Genomic DNA, 27,239 nt, shown 5'->3' on the forward strand with positions numbered 1-27,239 from the left:
GATTTAGTAGTTAAATTAAAGCCGATATATAGTCAATTTATGATGTTTGCCAACAAGATTGATACACACCATTTTCCTTCTTAACAAAAATACATTTTAATATACACACAACAATACAATTTACAGTTATTACAAACAATGATTTATAAACAAAAGTTTTACAAACTTACAAACAATATAAAATCTTCTTTCTAGCTTGGAACTTCCTTGATATCTTATTGAGGGTTGACGATGAGCGAGTTGATTACAAGTTGATATAGGTACAATTCACTTAGTAGGGGAACTAGCTAGCCCTGTAGTTCTTACTGATTACAGGTCAAGTTTCACCAATGACGTTAGGTAATGTTTTCATGAAAATACTAATGTTTGATGAGAATCCACTAAAGTTGAATGATTTGTAATGTTCAAAATTTATAAATGTTCCTGGTCAAATATCTGAAGTTCCAGATTAATAAGCATTAATAACAGTTATAGCTTATGAAGTTTTTTAGCACACCAAGTATAGCAAACCGATAATAGATACTCTCTCTGGCACGTTGCACTGGTTATATTTATATTCGTGGGAGGGTTTTCTAGAAAATTCAGTTTTACGTAACAATACTGAACTGACACAAGTATTTACGTACACACATATTGTTGATTCTTACTATCGAGAGTCTTCTACAATTTTGGAGAATAGGTGTGAGTTTCACAAACAAACGTTGATATTAAAATAAATATATATAATAACAAATTTGTTACACCATGTATTTATATTCTTCAATTTCCCTTAATACAGAGGGTTGAGTACATTATATTAATTAAAATGATTTTGAGCCTAACCATGCCTTTACAGTCCATGTTTCCACGTGCTTTATCAGAAGACTGTACATATTGAAAATAACCCTGCATTTAATTTCTATCGCAAAAGGCTACATTGAGAGGCTTTCTCATGTCCAAAGTATACCACTTCTCCCTGCATTATAACCATAATCCAACTAATATATGAATATGTTGGTTCCTATCATCCATTTCAACAGTTTAATCATACAGAAATCCATAGGTGCTGCATCCAACAACTTGACCAGCATATCTTCGTGTGAAATAGCATGAATACCCATTTCATTCTCTGGGCTGTTTCAAGTATGCAATAGTTGAATGGTAGGTATGACTGGAAGACTTGTCTTGATTAACTCATACCCTGTTTACCTTAGCTTCATTTTCATTCAAAGCTGGTACTTCTGTGTGATATAAAGTGTTCATTACATTGGTCTAATAGTAAGCAGAGTTCACATTGACTTTTGTATCCATTCCCCTGACTCCTTAACTTACCACTGACATAGTATCTACTAATGATCATGAATCCTTCTGAAAAAAGTTTTGTAAAATGCTGTGAATTTCTTCTGGAAGTTTTCTCAACTACTGAATGACAGAAAGTGGAAAAAAACTTGTTACAGTTATCAAGGTACACGTATGTTTAGTGGAATGTCACCATGTACTGCCATTTTTTTCCTGGTTACATATCATTCATAAAGTTTTCTAGTTTGTTTTCCTCTCTTGATCAGAATGCATCTTTATGATCTAAGTGTATGAATATTTTGCATTGGAAAGAGCTATTGCATACCATTCTCAAAAGTGATCCATTTTTGGTGACATCATGCCACTTAGAAAACACCAAATAATGTCAAAATTTGGTTCTGCTACCATCTTATCTACCCTGATTTTATATCACTGTGATTTTTGAGTGACTTATTGATTTGCATGTTCAAAATAATTGTGATATAAGGTACTCAACCCCTTTAATTCTGTATGGGTCATACAACATGTTGGAGAGATTCCTGACAAATTTAGTAGAGCAGTGCATTTCATAGTATAACTTAATTTTACATTGTAATGACAGTCATAAATGATAAAAAGAAATGGGACGTATTCATGTTCTGTTAAACACTGATCTTATTTTTATCCAAGATATATTTCATTCACAATTACAGAAGAATGTGGGTTTGTTCTGTTCTTTGTACTTTATTATCTTACTGGTTTTTCTGTGTCATTTGAAAAATTAAGTCAAATAATGTTTTCATTTTTAGACAGTGTGTCACTTGTGTTTTTTAATAATTGGATATGAAATTTTGTGTATAGATTGGTTATTTTGTATAAGGTTTGTCATAGAAGAGATACGGTGACAATTTTGCTGAAAATATGTGCATTTAATTTTTTCTGTTAATGCATTTAACTGTAAATAGACGTGGAATGAGTACTACCTTCAGTAGTTTACTTGTTGAAAGTTATAAGTTAATTGAATTTCGTAGTCTGTGAAGTTTTATTTTTACACTTAAACTTCATGTATCAGAATAAAATGTAAAATATTTTGTACATAAATTTTTTCTGCAGTATCTTTTCAGATGATTGTAATTTTACTTTTATAAAATCCATTTGTCACTTGAAAGTTACTAGATCTTAGTAACATTATTTATTTTCATCTACTGTATAGAGAAAAAGAATTTTCTGAACTCTTTTTTTTTTTTTGCTTAAAACAAAATAATATGTTCTGTGTGTGACTGTGTGTTCTCAAATTACAGAGGAAAACAGAATTGAAATAATAGAATTGACAATAAGTTTAATTCAATTACATTTTAAAATCAATATTTACCTGGGAATTTTGAGTAGTTTTATTTTCAAAATAATACTCTTATTTAACATGAATCTCATAGTAGTCCAAGATATTGTCTACATTTTGATATTCTGAAATGATGTATATTCACAGATAAAGACCAACAGGTTAACTTTATTGTACTTTCAGTAGATTTTTAAAATGTAAAGAAATACTAATATTTAACTTGGTGAAAATTTCAGTTATATATGAGTTTATTTAACCATATGGGGATTTTTACTTTTATAAATTACAAGTTTTACTTTCTAAAATTATAATTATTTTCATAGATTGTGAATTAAACATTAGTGAATGAGAATTTTCATTTATTTAGCTTATTTCTAAATCCATTAAAACTGTGTAATTACTTTCCCTAGTAACTCTTCTGATAGCTACCTGTAAACAACATTCTTTGACTTTTTAGTTTCAAAACGAGCAAAGTTGCAGTGTAAGTGTTGTCGTTTAAAATATAAAATCAAGAAAGTACGAACTTTTTTGATGACTATGGATTGGCAATATGAATTATTATGCATTTTAATGTTGTTATACATTTGTGGTAGTTGGAACAATGGTCTCAGTTGAAATAAAAATCGGTATTTTTCTTCTTATAACATTAATACACATTAGAGTCAGAAATGTCTTTTTTTTTACCATCTTTGTTTCAAATATTTTACACCAATACACATTCTAATGAAAATGTTTATATTCTAAAAAATATCTTTAACTAATTTTTATCAGTCCTCCTACAAAAATCAACAGGGGCTTAGGGGATGTTAAGTTGACGAAGAAAAATAACCCTGTCCTTAAAAGTACCCCATTGTCAAAATTTCTGTATAAAAGACTAGCGACTTTCTAATGATCTTTTTAATGACGATAATGACTTCCTGTTAAAATATAAACCCAGTTACTTTTATTTATTTTGTTGTTGCTGATTTCTACTATCAAAGTTCCTAGAAGCATCATGTAAATTTCATTGTATGAAATTTAATTTTTTCTTGACTTTCTTGCATGTATTCTGAATTTTTATAAAAGTTTTTGATCGACAGACATGTAACTCAAGTGGAATTAAATCACTGGGGAAAATCTGATTAGATTTAAATAAATTATCTGATAACACCATGCATGGGGGACAAATTTTAATTATATTTTTCTACCAGACATTTTAAATTTACTGTGTAAAATCTTATGGGTTATGGAAGTCCTACGTAATTACAGATATGTACCATACGAACCTCCATTTTACTCACGTGGGTGACATGAGTGTTTTTATTTATTTGTTATTTTGGCTATATTAATACAAAGTTTTAACAATAAGTATAAAATCATTTGACATATACTTCGAGTGGTATCTCTTCTTAAATGTATAGTCATTTAGTGAGATTTGTAAAAGGCTGAGTTATGTATGTATGTGTGGGTGTATTATAATTATTACGTGATTTTAAGGCGTTTTCCAACGTTTGGATGCTTTTGTAGACCTACTAATTATATTAATTTTGTCTTTTACTTTTTATACGTGTGACTTACTTGGGCAAATATATCATAGACGTTATTTTCTTTTTGTAATGAGGAAGCATTGCTGTTGTAATTCAATATATATATATATATATATATATATATAAATGGGTTTACGTTTCAGTATACCACAGGAACACGAGCCACGCACAGATTTATATTATACGTAAAGATGGCAGTTGAGTCACGAGGAACGTCAACCGAAACTCCTATATTGATCTACCCTAAAAGGAATGAAACTTTTGTTGACATCTCATTAAAGCAGAAACGAACTAGCTACCCTGCTATGAGAAACAAACTGTCTAATGAGACCGCCATCCTTAAGAACCCGTGAAAGTGTGTTTACTCTCACATTAGTATGCAATTGTTTATTGTGTTGCAAATGCATTTGAAACGCTTGCCTCCTCTTCCAAGAGTGCCATAATAGCCATAATATAGGTCTAGAGATTTTTTACCAAGGTCAAACGTCATCAGGCTATGCACAGTGTGTTACAGAAATTTGTCATAGAACCTGAACAAGGTTAAGTTTTATGTTTAAACTATCTTGGAAATGTTCATTGCAGTTGTGAAGTGTAATTAGCAATTTTTAAAAATACCAAGAGCTTAAGATATTTGATACATTTGGACTCAACCATCAGTTAAACATGAGTAAAACAATGGCAAAGTGAGGAATTTGCTTTGAGTTAGAAAATTTCGGCTTGTTATTTATTGGAAATAGAGCAATGTGTGTATGTTTGAGAAATAATAAGAGTACCGCGACAGTAATGTATTATATTACAAAAATCCACGACTTCAAAGATTGCTTAGTTTTTATGTGTGTATGTTTCATTGCATTAATGTCGTATTTTAATATACTGATCTCCATAAAAACGATTTTTTGGAATAACTCATTTAATTGAATTGTGTAAACAAATAAATAACGAAAAAGTAAGCGAAGATATATTTAAATAGAGTATATACAGTTGTGATTGACAAGTGGATATAATTAGATACCATTTAAATGTCCAATAGGAAAGCCATAACCAACAAACCTTCCCATTAATACAAGTCAGGAACCAATAAAAATACTTGAACGAACAAGAAGTTCATTTTCCCTTAAAACCCGCCACTTGCACCAAGAATAAATGAAAAAACGCTACTTACGAACGATGTCTCAAAAAGAACATAGTTTATCAGTTAAAAATAAGCGGTGAAATCCATATAGGAATTAATAAACACATATACCCCGGGAGTAATATACTGACAAGAGTTTATCAAGTCGAAAAAAAAAAAGAGTTGAAGCTGAAATTCCAGCGTAAGCTAAAAACCACAAAGAGCAGAAGCACACACATAAACCATATGTATTAAAGAAATTAACTCTAAATATTTCAAGTATCAATTCTCAACATGCACATCCATTTAGGAATTAATACCCAGAGTTCCGGTGTTTGACATACATTTTGTAACCACGCTAATTTTAACATCAAACATAAGATAATTGTGAAATCTCGTTACTGTTGAGACAAACCGAACTATGTATGGCGTGAGAGTATGTTTTATATTGTATTTTATTAATAATGAGCTTACAGCATAAATACTACTTATATTGTTGTTTCACAACAGTACATATGTTATATGTGCATTATTACTTTACTGGTATAAAAGCCCGTCAAAAAATGACAGGAAACCATTGTGGAATCATTAACTAAAATTATATTATTTAACTAAAACGAATTTGTCTGTAGCTCCAAAATGCACCTACTCTTCACTTATTTCCTCAGTCTCGAAGTAATTCTTTAATCACCACATTTTTAATAAAAACCACGCAGAAAAATGATATGTTATCGAGTGCACTCTGAAAGAGACTTTATATAGCACTCTTGAGCCTATTCACTGTATTCTAGGACAGGAACTAGGAAACATAGTGTGCAGGCCAGAACAGAGGAGGGGGGCAGGTGGGTTAGTTGGCATTGGTCTACTTCCGAATACAGAATAAACATGAATGTACTATTGTATTTACTGCTTCTTATTACAGTACTGTACTCTATTGTCTTATGTACATTTTGAATAAAATTGCTTGCCATTACCTTTTTTATAAATCGTTCTAGTTCTTAATGAATTTAAGTTTCAAGTGGACAGCAGCTGCCATTTGGAGAAACCTGCAAATGTAGAGGACCACGTTTCGAAAGTCTTCACTGAAAACGAAAGGCGGAAGACTTTCGAAACGTCGTCTTCTACATTTGTCGGTTTCTTCAACAGGCAGTTGCTGTCCATTTGAAACTTAGATTCATCATGAATACTCTGCTTAAACAACCTATCAAAGATCGTTCTAGTTCTTTTATTCGTTTCTGTTACTTGTAAGTACATCATGTACACTACATGTACATGTATATACTAATACATAAATCATATATATTTAGCACTGATTACAAAAATACTTAATGAGCAATTTGAAACGGGGCCTACATTTCCCATCTGGCCTGGGCCTATTACCCGCTTTTACGGGCCTGATAATGCGGACATTCCGACTCAAATTATCAACTCTTTCGACTGTACGAAGAATAAAAGATACTTGGTAGTAATAAACGTTTATTTTTCTTTGTTTTAAGATCAAGTAGGTAATATATGTGTTAGAATACCAAAAGAATATTTATCAATTAACATTTATTCACCACTTACATTTTAAACACTGTCTATAACGTTAGTACTCTAATTTACAACATAAACATAAAGTAAGGCTTAGCTGAAACACTACTTGGTAAATTTTATTTTGCTTTTGGCTACAACACAATGTCATAAAACTTCTGAAATAAACTATTTTGCTGTTATACTACGTACGTTATCAAAAATATAAAGAATAAAAAAAACTTTTCTAACAAATCTACATAATTATCAAGCATTCAGCATAAACACTATAGTTGGCCTAAGAACAATCATGTGATAGTTCTGTTGCTAAGCGACGATGTATATTGTTGAGCATTACCAAAAAAGGAGCGTAAACGCGTTGTCGACAAAATGACAAAGGGAATAAGCATTTTATAGTTAGTGATTATTCAAGCTAATATTATTTCAACAGTAATAATTAGCTGGAGACCCATGGACCAAACAAACCTCCATACCAAATTTGGTGAAGATCCATCCACAAGAGGTGAGGTTGTGGTAAAAAACAAAAATGCAAAACTGAAGATTTGTATGTATCTCCCCATGGACCCAATGAACCTCCGTACAAAATTTGGTGAAGGCCCATCCACAGCTCCTGTGAGGTAGTGGTAAAAAACGCATGGAGCTAATGAGCTTCCATACCATGATAATTAAACTTTGTATTAAGACAATTTTATAATTTCGAAGTCTATGTTCATGGGAGGTCCAATTCAATCTACACTTTGATCAACTTGTGTCATTGGATTATATTAGTTTCGAAGAATTCCACTCCTCATCAGTAATCCTGAACACAAGTTAACCGAAGAGAGAGATAAGCTGGACCTATATCATAGTGAAAAGTATCAAACATGTTGTTGGTGTATGCTTTGTAGTCATTGTGTGTATAGGGTTTTCTTATAGTGACTACAAAGCATGTTCACACCAATAGTATGTTTAATCTCCATACCAATTTTGGTGAAGATCCATCCACACCCTGCAAAGTAGTTACATGTACAGACAACAGACAGTAGTGTTATATTTATATAGATACGATCACGATCCACGTTTTCTATTTAAACTTCTAAATTGCCCAAATTTACGTGATTTTTATGACAAACGTTAGGTTTGTTGGTTTCCAGTGCTTCGCCAGTTTTCGGCGTTTAAATCTTGATTTTTAATCTCCCAGTATTTTTTTTTTCAGGTGTAGCTAAGCCTCAGCAACAACTGCATCCATGATAAAGCTGTAAAACCGAAACCATGGAACGTAACTAAAGTGAATATTTTATTTATATGTACATAAGTGTCGCCTTTATGCAAAATATCTGCGCTACATACTCTGGAAAAGACTTTGTCTATTTTAATTTTGTAACGCAATCTTCACAATGAGCCATATGCGCTATTTTCATCGCGGGAATCGAATCCCGAATATTAGCTTTGTAAGTCCATAAACTTACTGTTGACCAATACGGGAACATCTGAAAAGAGAAAGTAATAAGTTTGAAATTAATTTCATGAAATGGAACTGCAAGTAAATGATAGGGGCTTTACTTTCGATACAATTGAAGCATTTAATATGTTACACACAACTTTTTATTTTCTTATCACGGTCATTACTGCGATGTCATGTTAGTTAGGTATTGTGTGGAGAATCTCGAGAAATTACAGTTGTCTTTTCCTTGTTGTATTTGGGTTTTTTCTTCTTTCTTTGAGCTGGTTTGGCATTTTATTACCGTTAATTAGCTCTTGTTGATGAGTCATGTATTAATTCAGCCCAGATGAATTTGATTTCAGTTACATGATTAACAAGTCCTTGTTAAAGCGGAAGCTAATTAGCTATGAACCGAATAGTTGCAACCTTAATCAAACCAGAGATCCTTCTTACAGGAGAGGCTCGACGTGTATTTTTAGCCATTCTATTTAGTACATCTGACATATACATTTAATTAAATATACTTTTAGATATACAGCGCAAGAGAACTAATTATGTTTTTGAAATGCCAAAGCAGTCATGCTGTGCAGGTTTGCTGTAGTGATATTTGTTTGGAAGTCATGTATAAAATTCATTGATGTTGCATGTCCTCCTAATTGATCAATGTTACCTCATGTAATGTAGACGTAATGATTTTGTTTCTGTAGTGTTGAGTGAAAGAAAGTCATTTGTAAATTTATACAAGTTTTTATAGAATACTGTCAAATAAATCAAATTCAAAGTAATCTAACGCCACGGAATCGAATTTTGGAATAAATTTATAGATGAAACTTTATTTTTGTTTGCAGATATTATAATAAACAGTTTTATTTTCATACTTTTGTATACGAAGATGTAAATTTTGGCTGTGCTAATATTACAAGGTTTATGATACAATTGGTAGTATTCAGTCGTATGTATAATGTTATTTGTTAAAATATATTGTGGACTTTTTTGTATTATTTTACTTCTAGAAGTTAAGGTAATATAATTTAGTGTTTGTTATAAATAACGTACTCTGTTTTGACATAGAAAATTATGTAAATGAGCTCATTTTCTTCATGTTGTAATCTTTGTGATGTTTTAATTGCCGAAGTTATAATTTTGTGGTCATGTAAATTTACCCAGCTTAAAAACATTTTTTACTATTTTTATTTTGGTCAGTAAAGACCGATATGTTTTTTGAAATCGAACATTTATTTCTTTTTAATCTTCGACCTCCTACTCTGACTCCGTTATGCTGTCTCAGCTTTATATGGCTTACACGACCCATACAAAAATTTTATGCGGCAGTCTTTTGAGTTGCTTGTTGAAAAATCAATGAACGTAGGACTACCACTGCAGAGATTATGGCGTTTTCGAGGATATGTTTTTGACAGCTATACGCTTTAGACAGTGCCAGAATGTGCAAAAAGAGAAATAATCTGGAATTTCTGGAGAACGTAGAATTATCACTATGATGTATAAGATACCAAGTCATTCACTCACAATGTTCTGGATGATTATACTTTAATTTAGTGTAAATTCTGCAGTTTTATCGTGTCGAATAAAACACTTCATTCTTTGTGTACTTATTTGCGATTCGACATCCTATTAATCTATAGAGAATATGTTAAGCAATTGTTTGGGATTTTATATTGTATTATGCAGATGCAACAAGAGATAGGATTATCTTGTTATAAAAGCTAAAAAAAATCTGAAGCAATTTTCTCCATACTTCATGTATATTTAATATAATGAGATTCAAACAATTTGAAGAAAAGAGTGACAAAGAAACATCACAGTAACTATCTCATGTTTGGAAGTGATGTTTTTGATGTGATTTCTTGAATATAATTTTGCCTAGTAGAGGTGTGCATCACCGTTCATAAAACTACATAAAACATGGTATATAAAACTGAATACTGTATTTCAAACATAATTAACTCCTTTTTTTGGGGGGGTTTGAACTGTGGCCTAATGTCCAAGAAATGACGTTTTTCTCGCATCAATTTTTTATATACTGTACTTTGACGTCACAGGGGAATGTTGTACAAAAAATGGTTGATCTCCCATTATTCTTTATCGCGATTCCGTATTATGTGGCACTGAAATTAACCCTTTTAACATCTAGTGTTTTCTTGTTCTCGTTCAGACGAAAGGTAGGGCAAATTATAAATAACTGTAGAAATGCAGACCGTTATTTGTGTTTTATATGTTTGTTTGTGAATTTCGCGCAAAGCTACACGAGGGCTATCTGCGCTAGTCGTCCCTAATTTAGTAGTGTAAGACTAGTCATCACCACCCACCGCCAACTGTTGGGTTACTCTTTTACCAACGAATAGTGGGATTGATCGTCACATTATAACGCCCCCACGGCTGAAAGGGCGAGCATGTTTGGTGGGACGGGGATTCGAACTCGCGACCCTCAGATATATATATATCTGCGTGTGTGTATTTGGCCCGTTAAATCGTACCACAAGCCACTGAAATAATTATATCTTCAATGTTCCATATAGTACTTTGTAACTTTTATTCGTTGTTGCTTCGTGTATTGCAAAGTTCTATAGATGTTTTAAAGGACAGATATAAACCTCACACTCGGTACTCCTATTCCATCTTCTGGGCTCTAGAATGTATTATAATTTTAAAATATTGCAAACAATTAGGTTTCGGTATTTTAATGTTGATTTTGAATAACTAACTGCTTTGTCGTGAATGCAAAAACAAATGCATACAATTATTTAAGATATATTCCAGTCGATGTCTCATGTCAATTTTGCCCGTTGAAAAGCATACCAAAGTAATTTTATCTCTTATGGGGTAGTGTTTGACTAGATTCATTCATTGATACATTGCGCACAATAACTACATTCTTTTCAATGCGGTAGTTACGTATGACACTAACGTATGACTTTGTTGAAGTATATACTAGTATATATAATATGTTTTAAAGTTGAACTAAAGAGCTTTTTTTTTCTCGAATCCTGGGAACTGGACTATGCTAACAAAAAGTACAAAGTTAGTCGAATTAACAGAGGCAAAGTAGTCTACTTTTTATTTTGCGCTTCAAATGTAGAGTAGGGAACAGTTAGAAAATAGTTCTCGTGCTACAAACAGGTGGTATTAGAAGAGATTATTATAGCTTCAGTCCTGCATCAGTGTATCATATAGTTCATCAATGTATTATATAGTTCCCACATGACTGGTGGGACAGCTTCGGATTTACCACGCTAAAATCAGTGGTTCGATTTCCCTTCGTGGACACAGCAGATAGCCCAATGTGGCTTTGTTATAGGAAAACACACACAGAAACACACCTGATTGATTGGCTAATAAGTTCTGATCTAAATAAGCTACACACAAAAATAAAACCTGAAATCAGTCCAGTAGTTTAGTATAGTTATAATTGAATATACTGTCCTTACGGTCTTAATTATTTGTTTCTTTTGTCGGATACACTCTCCGTTGTTGATATTTTCGGTCGTAATCCCGGACTTAACAAACTACATTACACCCAGTCGTTTTTAGATATAGTACACATCTCATTACAGATAACTAACAAGCAGTAGTGAAACATAAAATATAACATCCAGGCGTGTGTCGATATGTCATAATAAACACCGCCAGTTGGTTGATGGCATACGGGCACAAAGTTCTTATAGTGTGCGGTCAGTGTTCATCATTTGGATATGAATCAATGCTCCTTTTTTCAACTTATTTTCAGATTTTGTCGCTATAAGTAACCCCCATGTTTAACAATAAGATAAAAAAAAGCATAATCTCTTTACTTAGCTTCAGGTCAGCGGTGGTTTTCGGATAATGCAAAACCCGAGGATCGATTCCTGGCAGTGGACACAGCACAGACTAGCCAATTGTATAGCTTTTTAAAACAACAACTTAGCTTTTGTAAATTTAAAATCTTTAATTTTTGGTTTGGGTAACAAAGAATTTTGTTTAATATAGCTTATATTTTTAACCTTCCCGTTTAAGAATATTTCATTTTCCGTTTATTTAGGTGTTAAGATTTTCCTCACACCCTATTTATCTTTTATTGTGCATATCAAACTGTAGTGTGCTATTTACTAATAGAAAGTATGCGCCCTCCAGTGGCACAGCGTATGTCTGCGGACTTACTACGCTAGAATCCGGGTTTCGATACCCGTGGTGGGCAGAGCACAGATAGCCCATTGTGTAGCTTTGTGCTTAATTACAAATAAACAATAAACATAAATTATGCTGTAAAATTAGTTTGTTCATGTGCAAGAAGAATACCTTACTTATAACAAACATTTAGCAGTTCCTCTAAGATTCTGTTTTATGTACCTCAATTCCTATTTTTAGTTCAGTTTTGCTATTATGAATTATGTTATGAATTAGCTGGAGAACATTTGAATGATACTTTTAATAGATTTTAAACAACATTTCGTAGAATTCTAATGTCGTTTATTGTTTTCATAACATCAAAAAATCCAGTACTTTAAACACTAATTGACCATCTAAACCACGTTGAAACGTACATATTTGCCTTTAATAATAGACTTGGCTAAATGTTGCATAGATACCATAAGATGTCAAAAGATGCCATATTTTCTTGTCTATTCATTTGAATGTATAGTCTGCTGTTAGTTCACAAACGACGATGGTCTGGTGGTTAGGCTTGGAACCTGCGGGTTCGAATCCTTGTCACTAAACCTGCTTGCCATTTCAGCCGTAGGAATGTTGGTAAAAGTGGCTTTGCGCGAAATTCAAACCAAACCGCAAACGCCTTCAGCGCTACCGTGGTAAATGCGACGCTCAAGTTCATCTCGAATATACTTATTCCTATTGAGATCCAGTGGTTGTGTGACCTAAGAAGATGACTGAAGTCATTCTTTTCTGTTTGCATATAGGATAAGGAAATGTATATATATATGGCTGCCATGTGATAGGTTTTGAAATGTCCTTCATATAGAACGTTTGGAAATGGTTCAATCTTGAATTTTGTAAATTATGGAATAGTATAATGTCTCTGGCTAACATAACTACATTCGCAAAATATCGTTTCTGCATGTCGAAATCAGGCAGGCAGTAGCACTGCCTATAGGTGGGATGGCTCGGATTATTCATTGAAATATATTAGAACTTTTAATAGGCATTCAGTGTGAATATTGTAGAAGATCACGTAATGTAACCTTATCACTGAATATCAGAATAATAACAATTCAGAGATACTAAAGTAATAAAAAAAGAAAAGTGAATAATATAATTGTAAGAGAAGGAAAGCATAACCATTGTTTGGGCCACACGAACTGATCGATTTTAGCTTCGTAAAACGGTTTTCTAATCCTTTATGTAGTAACTACCAAACTTTAGGATTATTTGACGTTTTACTTTTTTTTTTACTAAACAATATATGTATTTATCCCCACTTTAAATCCCCCCCTACGATGGCATTTGCAGTTTTTCTTTATTTCATGCTTCTATTTCTGGAAGTTAAAGTTAAATTTTATGTTACTTCTAAAATGTGTTGTACCTTCCGTTCTTCTTCTTAACTAGGACCAGGCGTGGCTTATTCATACAATGCTGGACTGTGGATCCGCACTTTGGAGTCACGAGTGCGTTTTAGAGTGACGGCCTAACCCCACTATTCGGTTAGAGTAACCTAAGGGGTGGCGATGTATGCTGTTGCCTGTAACTCCTTTCCATCAAGTCTATAAGTTCAAAATTCAGGACGGCTAGCGCGAATATCCGGAAGAAACAAGCATATCTTGCATTCATATCTGTATAGTTACTTTTGTCTTACTTCAAATCAGTATATATAAAGTGTCTAACGTTTATTAATCGTAAAAGGTGTGTAGGAGCTGTACATAGAGATCTCTACAATTCCATGTTTCTGTTTCTGGTACAACGATATTCTCTCTTTATTAATTATATGTCACATCCTTCCTTAGGTGTTAGTAAAATAACCAAGAAACAGTTTTACTGTATACAAAGTTCCAAATTACACTTAATAGGGCCCGGCATGGCCAGGTGGTTAATGCACTCGACTCGCAATCTGAGGGTCGCGGGCTCGAATCCCCGTCACACCAAACATGCTCGCCCTTTCAGCCGTGGGGGCGTTATAAGTGACGGTCAATCCCACTATTCGTGGATAAAAGAGTAGCCCAAGAGTTGGCGGTGGGTGGTGATGACTAGCTGCCTTCCCTCTAGTTTTACACTGCTAAATTAGGGACGGCTAGCGCAGATAGCCCTCGTGTAGCTTTGTGCGAAACTAAAAAAACAAAAAACAAACAAACATACACTTGATAAGGTCATTGTATTAAGAATAGTACAGCAAATACATTAGTTGTATAATGTGATTGAAACACTTTGTTTATAGAAAGCCTTTTGCCATCCACAAAATATATATATAATTACGCAGACATGACTAAAATAATATGTTCATATTAAATTATTATTAAGACAAATAAAACGGTGCGGAGTAAGTAACTTCACATTTTCTTAATGAAGTATTACATTTAATATTTCCCTTTCAGGTCTTTATTTGTGTCGTATATATAAAGATGCCTGTATTTGTTTACATCGTAACAACAGAAAAAAGAAACCTATTCAAGGTAGCTAATGTTATTATGATGTAATACTGAAGCACAGTTGCATATACTTAGAATTAACTCAGCAAGAAAAAAAATCATTATTGCTAAAGTCGCTGGAACTGAAGACAGACAAACTTTTATAATCATTAAACTTCCTGGAAAATTCTCAGCTGCAATTTGTAGTTTCTTGCGGTAAATTATGCCACTCTAGAATAAAAAAAAAATACATTTGTACATACGATTTAATGATATGCTTTTTTATTTGAAATAATAATCTTTTTCTTTTCGGGTATGGGGAATATACCTCACAAATTGCATCATTTTACGTGGATGCCACTAATTGTCTTTGAAAAAAAAAGCCCGATTTTTGTTGACCAACAAAATGGAATATTTTACAGTATAAGATAGCCAACAAGTAATCTCTTGATTAATTTATTAATGAACAGTTTTCTATTTGTTAGCTTCGTAAATTGCCATGGAAAATCAAATTTAAAATCAGTCTTGTTTCTTGATTTATTATGTTATAGTTTTATTTTAGTCTTATGTTGCTATGAAAAGGCTATATGTTTAAGATATCCTTCTGAATGTCAAAATCTTGTCATTGGTTGTAGATTGTTTTTGTTTATTTTTCGAATGATTCCTAATATTTTATTTGGAAACTCTTTTACTAGTATTTTGACGGGGAGCATATATGCATTTTATCTCATTCATTTTTAATCAGTAGTCCTGTGTATCATGCGTTTCACGTAAACATCATAAATCACGATACAGTGAGATAATATTATGCCTGAAACAGCTTATGACTGTGAATTATACAAATTCAAGCTTGAACTGTGTATGTTTATGCACATTTTGTTGTTTGTGAAATCAAAAAAAGATATTTAAGAAAAAGGTTTTGTTACACTTTATCGGTGCAGTATTTTAGAAGTGACAAATCTATTGTTATTTCAGATTTATTGTTATTTTTGTATTAAATGCCTTTTCTTGCTTTCGTATCCAATAGAAAAAAACTTGAGACGTCTACATGACATCCAGGAAGGAATTCAACGATTGAGAGAAATGAGTTACAAAAATATGGGAATAAAAGTAAGTGAAACTTCCAGAATCTTACTGTGGCATTCACCTTCGATATTAAATCAGCGTTAGTGAATCTTTTCCTTTCTACTACGTAGATGGTGGAAACTCAAAGCATTTCTTAACATTACTTTGTAATTTTCTTTCTTCTTTTTTTTGGAGTTGTTTGTTGACACATATTTTTAAATCATCTGTTAATCCTCAATCAAGAAATATCTTATAAATGTCAGTATAAGAGTATTATAAATCACAGTACATAATGTTTATATGAGAACAAAAAAAATACATTTTTAAGGATTTACAACACAACAATCCGGGGTTCGATTTCCTGCTATAGACACAGTAGATAGTCCAATGTGGTTTTGCTTTAAAACAAACACGTATATAAACATCGTAAAGGAATATGATAAATGTTAAAGGAAGTGGGTGTAACTACTACCGATATATTTCGTTTGACATTGATCAATGTGTAAACATTATTCTCTTGCTTATATGAAGAACTTTTCTATGTAGTCAGGTTGCTAGGTCGTGAAAATAGAGAAAGGCCTAAAAGTACGTACCAATAAGTTGTTGTTATTCACTGAAATTATACATCCTATTTGTCTGTTCTAGATTCAGACGGATGCTGAGTTGGAATGGTTGAGAATTTTTTCTACATTCAAATAAATATTGTGTACTAGAAAGAGATGAAAAAAAAAGTAGCCATCCTCTAAAAGAAGACGCATGTTAGATTTATTGAGTTGTCTTCTCGAAGGTCCGGCCAGGGAGACTAAACCAAATCACAAAGTTTTGTTTCAGAAGCATTTCGATTTAGCAGTTTTTTGTAGTAGCGTCTTATGTATCAGTCTTAATACGGACTAAGTCCATGTTCTGTTCGTTCTTTGCGTTTTCATAATTGAAGGTATAGTGGCAGTGAGTTCGTCTTCTGATTAATATTATTATTTTCTTTTCTTTTTTTTTTTGCTTAATGGCAAGAGGTTTTTGCATTCGAAGTTGGAATTTTTCCTGGGGAGGGAGGATGACGCAGAAGAAAGGTATATTACATTAGTTTAAACAGTGGTTGGTAGTACTATTGGTGTTACAGGCTTTGGCGATACAGTATTATTTCATTCGACTGCAGAGCTTTCTAGCGATTGATTCAGTATATATATATATCACTTGTTGCACCTCGGGCACGTGAACGAATATATACCACTATAGCGAGGTATTTAGTGGATGTTATCCTTAAAGTTGAAGAGCCCTTTTAACCTAGACTGTTAAAATACATTATAGAACAAAACAAAATATTTATCTTTACACACTTTTACGCTTTTTTTTTTATAGTCGGCAACCTGACTAATGAAGAGACTATAAGAATTATAAATAAATAAAAAACCTTAATGATAAGTTTAAATTGTTAATGATCAAAAGAGTCAGATATAACGTAATATTCATGTGATTACTATTAGACCTGGTGTGCTTTAGTGACTAGCATACCGATCCGCAGATGGGAAGGTCCAAGGTTCTTACTGTGGTCTGCCGCTAAATACAATCAGTTTTTACAGCTGTGGGAGCATCATAATTATGAGAGACTATCTCGTTATTCTTTTAAATGTAAAAAAGGATGATAACTGTTTATCATCCATGTGGCAAGCAATTCTAAATTTGGGTTGGCTATGCCTAAATCGTATGGGTATCTGACCTGGCCGTTTAGCCCACGTGTTGCATAATGTACCGTTCAGATTGAAAATACCAATATCTTGATAATTACTTTTGTATGTACTATGTGATAGCAAGACACACAAATTGTAATTTTGACTACATAATTGGAATTCCGTATATCTAACCTATATAAAAGCCCGTGTGTGTGTCACGTCACGTTTGATTTCTCGAAATAAGAGGAGTCATAGAAGCCAAAATGCATTTATCCAGATAGAATAGTTCAATTACTGTCTGCCCATTACGATTTCAGTGACGGATGTGCAAGGAAGCCGTGCCGGGGAAGTGTGCGTGAAACCTTACAAGTGTAGGATCACCTAGCCTTGAGCCAAGTACATAACATTTATCATGAAAGTATGAATATCGATTCAGTTTTTAAACGTTAATCGTTTCTGAATTAAGCTGTTTTTTGTTATGTAATCAACGTTTTTAATTAAAAACAAATCTCTTTAATGAACGGAAACTCTAAATTAAGAAATCTATAAGGTACAATAGTACTGTCTGTTGTATGTCCATGTAACTACTTCGCAGGGTGTGGATGGACCTTCACCAAAATTGGTATGGACTTTCATTAGGTCCATGCAGGGGTACATACAGATTTTCAGTTTTGCGGAATATATGGGCGTTTTTTATCACTACCTCATCTTCTGTGGGTAGATTTTCACCATATTTGGTATGGCGGTTTATTGGGTCCGTGTGGAGATACATAAAATTTTTCAGTTTTGCATTTTTCGGTTCATATGGGCGTTTTTGCGCCACTACTTCACCCACTGTTGATAGATATTCACCAAATTTGGCATGGAGGTTCGTTGAGTCCATGGGGAAATACATACAAAATTTTAGTTTTGCTGTTTTTATGGGCGTTTTTTACCACTACTTCACTCTCTGAAGGTGGATCTTCACCAAATTTTGCATGAAAGGCTATTGGGTTCATGGGGAGATACATACAGATTTTCTGTTTTGTGGTTTTTATGTGTGTTTTTTTATCACTACTTCGCTCCCTGTAGATGAATCTTCACCAAATTTGGTATGGAAGTTCATTGGGTCCAAATTTGCAGTTTCACTTTTCGTGTTTTGCAGTTTCTATGGGCGTTTTTGCGTCTTTTACAATTACATATAAGAGAAGCAACATTTAATGGCCTAAGATAACCTATCATTAATCATGAATGTACATAACTTCCTTCCAGGGAATGAGTATTCCAGCTATGGGCGTTTTTGCGTTTTTTACCACTACTTCGGCCCTTGTTGATGAATCTTCACCAAAATTGGCATGAAGGTTTATTGTGGCCATGGGGAGATGCATACAAAGTTTCAGTTTTGCGGTTTTTATCACTACTTTCATCCCCCCCCCCCACCCCTGTTGATGTATCTTCACCAAGTTTGGTATGGAGGAGATTCATTGGGTCCATGGAGAGATACAGATTTCCAGTTTTGCCGGTTTCATGGGCGTTTTGTGCCACTACATAGTCCCCTGTTGATGGATATTCACCAAATTTGCGGAGATGCATTCAAATTTGCAGTTTCACATTTTGTCTTTTGGGTACTCCAGCCAGTCAACAAATATTTTTACAGTTTGTTGTCTATATATTTCATTTTATACTTTCAGTACATACAATAACAATAATATTAGGTTTTACTTTTTTGCTAAGCAACATGACATAAAAGCCATTATATTAGAAGTTGTTAATCTAACTGATTTTTACCAATAATTATTCTATGAATACGCCATGAATTCTTTTCATGAACGATTTTAACTTTGATTGACTCGGAAAGGAATTTAACGGCGTTTGATTGCCTCAACTGCACTTTTCTGCCTCATTTATTTGTCAAGCTTGATTTCGCAAAATTTATTTATTTCAGTTTGCTATTAAATGTGAGATTAGGGTATACTATGGGGTGGGGGTGAAAGTACTTGCTCCGTCATTTTTGACAGTCCTTATGCTAGTATTTTTAGTTTTAACAAGGCCATTTAAACAACTTGGTACTACTTTATGCGGATGAACACCTTATTGCTTATAAAGGCTTGTGTAGAGTCTGAAAATTGGTAGTTACAGTGGACTTAATGGGTAGTGGATGAGAGTTATACTAGTTAGTTTAGAAACTTGGTTGGGATTTTATACTAGTATAATTTGTCTATTGTGCTACTAATTTTTGCTTTACTACTACAATGGAAGCTGGAATGCCAACTTCAGGAGGTAAGTTTATCTTATTTACTCCTAAGTGGTAGTACCTTATTTCGTTTTTCTTTTTCATGTTTATATATTTATTTTATTTTGGAAAGCAATCACCTTCCCACAACTTTCTGCAGGCAGTGAAGGGTGATACAGATGTGGGACGTTGTGGGCTTGATCTCCCAATTTGTATTTCTTTTGATTATTTTATTTTGGAAAGCAGTCACCTTCCCACAGCTTTCTGCTGGGGTTAGTGAAGGGTGATACAGATGTGGGACGTTGTGGGCTGGACCACCCACATCTCGCTCTCCCAATTTGTATTTCTTTTGATTATTTTATTTTTATTTTTGAATTTCTTCGTATGAGACTGGCGAATGGAGGTTAAGACTGATAGATGGTTTATCCCCACCGCAGTGTGAGTCCTACTTCCTCAGTCACCTCCAAAACCCAGGGCGCATTTTATACCACACACTATAGCCTGGGGATCCTCTTGATTTATGCAGCGTCTTTGATTTGATTTTTGTTTGGGCTTGTTTTCGTTTATTTGGATATCATTTATCACAGGCTGTTTTTAACGCAGTCCCTCCTTTTGATTTTGTTTTGCTTGACTGTTTAAGTATTGATTTTCTATATATTTTACCTTCCCCCCAAATGATACGGCTGTTTTTTAAGCTGTTCTTCATGCTGTAGTAATGTACGTGCCACAGTTCTATTATAAAATTAGTTAAGGAACTAATTTGTTAAAAACATGTTATATTTTAGGATATCTTTGACTTTCTTTTATATGTACTTTGTTTTGCTTTCTCCCCTTTTCTGTTACTGTACCACTGTAGAAGCACTTTTAAGAAACAGCTCCATATCCATGGTAACTATAATGGTTGACAGTATGAGGTTTCTCTTTTCGCTATTGCAGTATACCCTTACAGTCATTAAATATTTAAGAGAGTGAAGAAAATAATATATACTTAATTCTGGACGATTATGGTTAAAAGTTGACGTTTTCAGAAAATGTTCAGAAATAGTGTAATTAATTTAAATAAAAACCTTCACTTTCAAAGATAAGATTACTTTTTCAGGAAACCACGTGCATATGAGTGTACTTTGAATAATGAATGTCTTGAAAATAAATCATATCGTCATTTATGTGGAGATATACTGTTAGAACAAAATATGTAAAACGCTCATGATTAATGATCTTGAACTATTTATAAATATTTAGAAACCATTGTAAACTTAAATTATTTAATGTGGTTTGTCTAGCACACTAATTATGAGGTTATAATTGTTCGTTAGATTGACATGATTCAGCGCATTCAGTACACTGATACGTACAGATGGTAACACCATTTAGAATGTCCCCTGGTAGGTCAGCGATTGGTTCACGGATTTACATCGCAAAGTCCAAAGTTTGATTTCGCACGGTGGCGTAATGCGCAGATAGCTCATTGTGTTGCCCTACTTTAAAAACCAAACAAAAATGTAATAACTGTATTTAGACTTCTTTTTGCTCTAACTTAAACAAAATTTTAACCATAACTGTAGCAAAAAAATAAATTGTTGTTATTATTAAAATAATATTCTTATTTACAGAAAATAACATGTTACTCTAAATTTATATATGCATAAAGAAAACAGTAATGCCAATGTGATATCTCACAAAGCATGATAGATATCATGATCAGATAAATTATTTTCAAAGCTATATTTTGTAGAAAACAAGAATCTTTCATATGCCTTTCTTGATCCATGTTAAATACAATAGAAACATAGTTTTGAAAGATGGTCTTACAAAAGGTGACGACATGCAGTAGTTAAAATGCATACCTACTCAGATGTGCATGCTTGCGTAACACTGGCTGAAAGAACAGTACACAAGAGTATATATATATATATATATAGAGAGAGAGAGAGAGAGAGACATTCTGGATCGATGGGCTGTGAAATATTACGAGCTATATAGAAACTTGGAATAAAGTAATAGTCTTTATGTCCTATAACCCATTTAGTCTCCACTAATGTCTATATAACTCGTGATCAAAACTACTTCCAGGAACAATATTCCCAAGAGTGGGACGTAACTGTGTTGTGAAAGGCTTCACACTTCATGAAAGTTTGACCTTACAGGAGCTTAAACTGTATTTAATCTGTTTAACTGTAATATATGTGATATCACATAAAACTTATATTAATTATAGTATCACGCATATTAGGGATTTGTTCGAAAGTTCGGTCGTTAGCTAGGAACTAGGGGATAATTCTAAACATTCGAAGGGTTGTCAGGCTGTATTTAAGTAGTTTCAGTTTGTGCTGAACTTAAACTTTCAGTCATAAGTATTAATAACAATGTTTCAATTGTAATCACACATGGAATTTCACTCTCATGGGAAATTCGATTTTTCATTTATATAATGCCTTTTATTAAAAAAACAACAACATTTGTTGTTTTATTTAAAAAAAACACTATCACCATGTTTTACGTAGTAGCTCCTTCCGTGCATTGGATCGGACGGACTATTGTGGTGAAGAACACGGAAACACTTTTACCTGCTTCAATGTAATGTGCTTGAATGCCTCCTGTACAAGAAGTCAGAGAAGTTGTTTCCATAACATATTCTGTATAACACACGTGTATTAAGTAAAATCCGAAATGTTTATATAAGTGAATATTATTTATATCATCAGTTGTCTTTATTACCCTCCCTCCTTGAAGGGGTGGGGCGAGGGTATTGTAGTAGGGCCCTTGTTTTGAACGGTGACTTTCTGGTAAAGATTTGTTTTGCTTCAGTCAAAGAAAGTTCTTTTAAGGGGCCGCAATAACGTGTTCTTGCAGCGCAAGCTTGCCATATACAGCCAGTTAAGTATCGCTAGTAGCACCAAATACGTGTACCTAAAGAACGTGCGGCGTTTTTTTTTTTGTTTTTTTTTCAATGTGAAGACCATGATTACTCTTCTATATTACCTATTTTTAAACTACATTCTAATGCTTTATTTCATTTAAATGGATAGTGTTTAAAATAAAAGGTTTTTCAATCAAATGAAACGAGTAGTTACGGTGATATTATTAGTAAATTATACAAATTAGTACTATCGCAGGTTAGAACCATCGTTCGCTAATGTGTTCTGTACCTTGAAAAGTGTTCGGTAATGTGTTCTATACCTTGTAAGGTGTTCGGTAGTGTGTTCTGTACCTTGTAAGGTGTTCATCTACCAAAAGTTACAAATTACCAATCAACAGATTATGCTTTATCAACTTGAGCTTGAACAAATGTTTTTTTTTAATACTCTGTCAACAGCGTTGTTACTTAAAAACGACCGTGTTTGTGTTGTATGCCGACGTATTATGTTTTGGTAATCGTTGACATGGCGTCTTATGTTTTTGTAATTATTGGCATTTGTTACTTGCTTAGATTTTTCGTAGTACCACCGTATTATCTATCAGAAATGTTTTCCAGCTACTAAACTTTACAGAGATCGGTGTTACTTAGATAAGTTAATAAAGAGCAAACATTTTAAATGAATAACACACCTCAAAAATGCCTCTGTTGACTGATTTAGTTTTTCTCTGTAATATGTTCATTGTTATCGTTAGGAAAACAGATAAGTTTGTTGTCTAATCAAAGTACTTATCAAATTAAACAGAAATGGTTCTACCAACCACCATTAAACAACAACAGGATTTTCAACGATGTTATATGTTACTAATTGCATGCACGGGCGCAATAGTCTATTTTACCAATTGGATGAAGTCCACACGTTCACCCCATCGTGAGGGGCGTGAGATAACAATAGTTAACAGAAATTAAGAGCCCTGTAAAATGCTGCTGCATGGTCCACGTGAAATATGGTTTCGCTAGTAATTGAATGGTGTTAGCAACCAAGTATTCATTGAAAGTAGGCATCAACGTGGAATTTTCAAAATTTAACTGCTTTATGTTATGTCTTTCTATATAAAAAATATATAATTTGTAAAAAAAAAGTTGATTCATGGACGCACTATTACAACCATTAAAATTACATTAGTGGAATTTTTGAAGTTAATTGATAATATATTAATAATTAATTTCTAGACGAAGTAAAATGGGCCATTTAACTACAAAATGGCCAGCTTTAATATATAGAAAATGGTTTTAGAAATTATGTAAGACTTGAAAAAAAAACTATCCCATAAGCATGACATATTAGCGTAATTGTTACTGCACTTTTGCATTCCGACAAATACGTATTTACTTATGAAAATGTTAAAAAATATATTGTATGGTTAGAAAAAAGATCGCGAATGATCGAGACATGTTAGTTTACTTCAGCGACATACAACGGCTTAACCCGCCTTTAAGAAATTGTAAAAATAAAATGTATTAACAAAATAGGTTTGTTTGTTTTTGCGTGTGTGAACTTTCGTTGTTTCTTATCTTTTTTTCAGTGGCTGTATAGGTTTGGACACTAATTTATAGGTCCTCCAAAAAGACTCATTATGTGATTTGTAAATAACCGAAATTCTCGACATCATGAAATTCGATCAAATCCATTCAGATACTTAACAATAAATGTCCTGTACTGTTCTGATAAAACAGTAACTTTAGCTGACAAATATGACTTTCTAGACTAACTACAACAACTTTTTTCTCCCCTAGTTTTATATTGGGGTAGACTGTGAAAAATTCGTAGATAAACTCAGTCACGAGCACTTTGTGCACAAAAGATCTGATTGTGTTTTCTAATCACATTTCTTCTGAGGCTTTGCACCTTTATAAGTTGTTCGAGTTTTCTGTCTGTCATCGTTATTAACGCTTTTATTTTTTATACTGTTTTCTTTAAGACTCCCCCACCCCCATGCCGTCGCAGGGATCGTACCCTAAATTTTGGCGTTATAAGTAGTCAATCTTATTGCTGAGCCTCCGGGGGAGGGCGACAATGTTTATGTTTGTCATTAAGAGCATGAAGTTCATAGAGTTGTATGGTTCGTTGTAACCGATATATCACCATAAATATTTCGGATTTGCATAGAAAACTGTGAAAACCCGTGAGGCTGCTTGTTGGAGGTAAATAACTTTCATAGGTACATCTGTTTGTCGATAAGATATAAGATGACCCGTATATGTATAAGGCTGTAGGTGACTTTTTAACTAGTGTTTTTTTTTGAAAATTAATATATTCTGTAAATTTGTAAAGTATATTGACGAATGGTGCGAAATTTGCTTTTCATGTGTTTTAAATAATCAAATCGTTCCTGTCAAATATCTAAATCCTTTAATAATGTGTCGGAGACTGGCATGGGCTGGTGGTTAAGGCACTTGACCCTCAATAAGTGGATCGCGGGATGAATCCCGTCACCGAACATGCTCGCAACTCCAGCCATGAGAGCGTTATAAATTGACGAGGAATCCCACTATTCTTCGACCCAGCAATCTGAGGGTCGCGGGTTCAAATCCTCGTCTCACGAAACATGCTCGCCCTTTCAGCTGTGTGTGTGAGGGGGGCGTTATAATTTGATGGTCAATCCCAGTATTCATTGGTAAAAGAGTAGCTTAAGTGTTGGCGGTGAGTGATGATGACTAGCTGCATTTCCCCTAGTCTTTCACTGCTAAATTAGGGACTGCTAGCGCAGATAGCCCTCTTGTAGCTTTGCGCGGAATTAAAAGAAAGACAACAAACAAACAAACAAACAAACCCACTATTCTTTGGTAAAACGTAGCCCAAGAGTTGGCGATGTGTAGTATTGACTAGCAGCATTCCCTCTAGTCTATCACTTCAAGATTAGGGATCGGTTGCACAGATAGGCCTCGAGCAGTTTTACGCGAAATTCAAACCAAAACAAACAAAAGTAATGTGTCGATGTAATTTGTTGTTATTTATTGCGTTATATGTTATCATTCCGAAATATGTAATATAGATAATATCTATAAACAATCATTTTCCGAACTTGTTTGATGTCTGCAAACAAGAATTTATACTGCTCTTTTCAAATTTATCTTATTTTTAGTTTTATTGCAGAAAATAAGTAAATAAACTTAATACACCGCTGCATCTATAAGTTGTGTTAGAAATATTTTTTGTGAATTATGGATATCTCTCTCAGATTTCAGAAACCGTAAAGCAGGCACAAGTATAGTTTCTTGATTAGCTCTACCAAAGTCATGGAATCGGTTTGTTTGTTTGTTTGTAATTATGCTCAAAGCTACACAAGGGCTATCTGTGCTCTGCCCACCACGGGTATCGAAACCCGGTTTCTAGCGTTGTAAGTCCGCAGACATACCGCTGTGCCACTGGGGGGCAAGTCATGGAAAAGGTGACAATATAATTAATAAGGTTTTCTTTGTTATTGTCTTCTTTTTTTCTCTCGCACTCATTCTACATGAAATAGATTTACTTTACATTTTAGCTCTTCTATTTCCTACAGCGAACTTTATTAAATAACAAGTGAATCAATCTGGTTTCTCTGTTGTTTCCTTGAGGTTTCCATATTTATATAGCTTCTCAGCACTTACGTGAAGTTACGTCCAATATAGTACTCATCTTCTCACGCACTGTTTTTTTTTTATCAAATTATTTTTACAGTTCGTCGCATAGTTAAATTAGGTTTCGATGAAATCTCAGAACTGTAAGGTTTACGTATTCGAGGAGGACTCCTGGTGAGGAAAGGATTAAATAAGTTTTATAATTTTCAACTAATTCTGTAGCATTGTAGTGTCACGTCCGACTTGCTGAACTACTGCAAATTTATGAAGTAAGACTTGTGACTTAAATAGTTTTCCTTGTGGCTTTAGAAGTAACACTTCATTTGTTTGATAAATCTCACGTCAAGATACGGATATTAAAATAAAATGAAGAAAAAATCCTATAATACAATACTTTGAGTAAATTTCATCGTTTACATTTAACGTAAATGTATTTCTATTCACTGAAGTCAATAACATGTAAATAAACAGAGCTACGAAACAATGAAATATATTTTTTATATATGTGTAGGTGACCTATAGTTTTGGTTTTCAACATTTGTTATTTTGAATATTCAATGAAACTTGATTTACTCACAATACCACACAAGAGGAGCTGAAGTTTGACTTCATTATGAAAATATGATGCTAATCCATTCTGAACGTGGATGAAAATATGGTTAAAATTGTAGGATGTTAAAATATTATGAGGGTAAGAATTTGTATAAAATATAAATGTAGTTGATATACATTAATAATTCATAAGTAGGTCGTGAGGTGTATAATGAACTAAGTCTAGGCCCAACGTCAGAACTAGGTAGGAAGATATTTTAACCATCGATGATTAAGTTCGAGCTAACCCTCGGATAGGTCTGAAGGGTTAACTACGAAACACGTACGCTAGTGGAAACTTAATTAGTCCATGTTTCTTTATAGTTATATTTCCCATTGTCTGCAAGGAGGCATAATTTTTATCAGCTTTTTCAAAGTAATTATATATATTTTTTGTTGAAAAAAATAATAATTGGTATGACAATTGAAGAGTCGGTGTAAGTGTTAATTCATGGAATATAAAAATAT

At 33.3% G+C, this 27,239-nt stretch overlaps 1 protein-coding gene across 1 annotated transcript in view; it reads left to right on the forward strand.

Moving 5' to 3' along the window:
* Positions 1-27,239, forward strand: part of LOC106476885 (A-kinase anchor protein 13-like) — a 245,164-nt gene that overhangs the window by 81,729 nt on the left and 136,196 nt on the right. The window contains exon 10 of the mRNA XM_022381499.1: positions 15,786-15,868. Within this exon, the coding sequence (XP_022237207.1) occupies positions 15,786-15,868 (83 nt within the window). The remainder of the gene's footprint in view (positions 1-15,785; positions 15,869-27,239) is intronic.

The sequence above is a fragment of the Limulus polyphemus genome, unplaced genomic scaffold (assembly GCF_000517525.1).
Source record: "Limulus polyphemus unplaced genomic scaffold, Limulus_polyphemus-2.1.2 Scaffold7, whole genome shotgun sequence".
In the NCBI taxonomy this organism is placed as follows: Eukaryota; Metazoa; Arthropoda; class Merostomata; order Xiphosura; family Limulidae; genus Limulus; species Limulus polyphemus.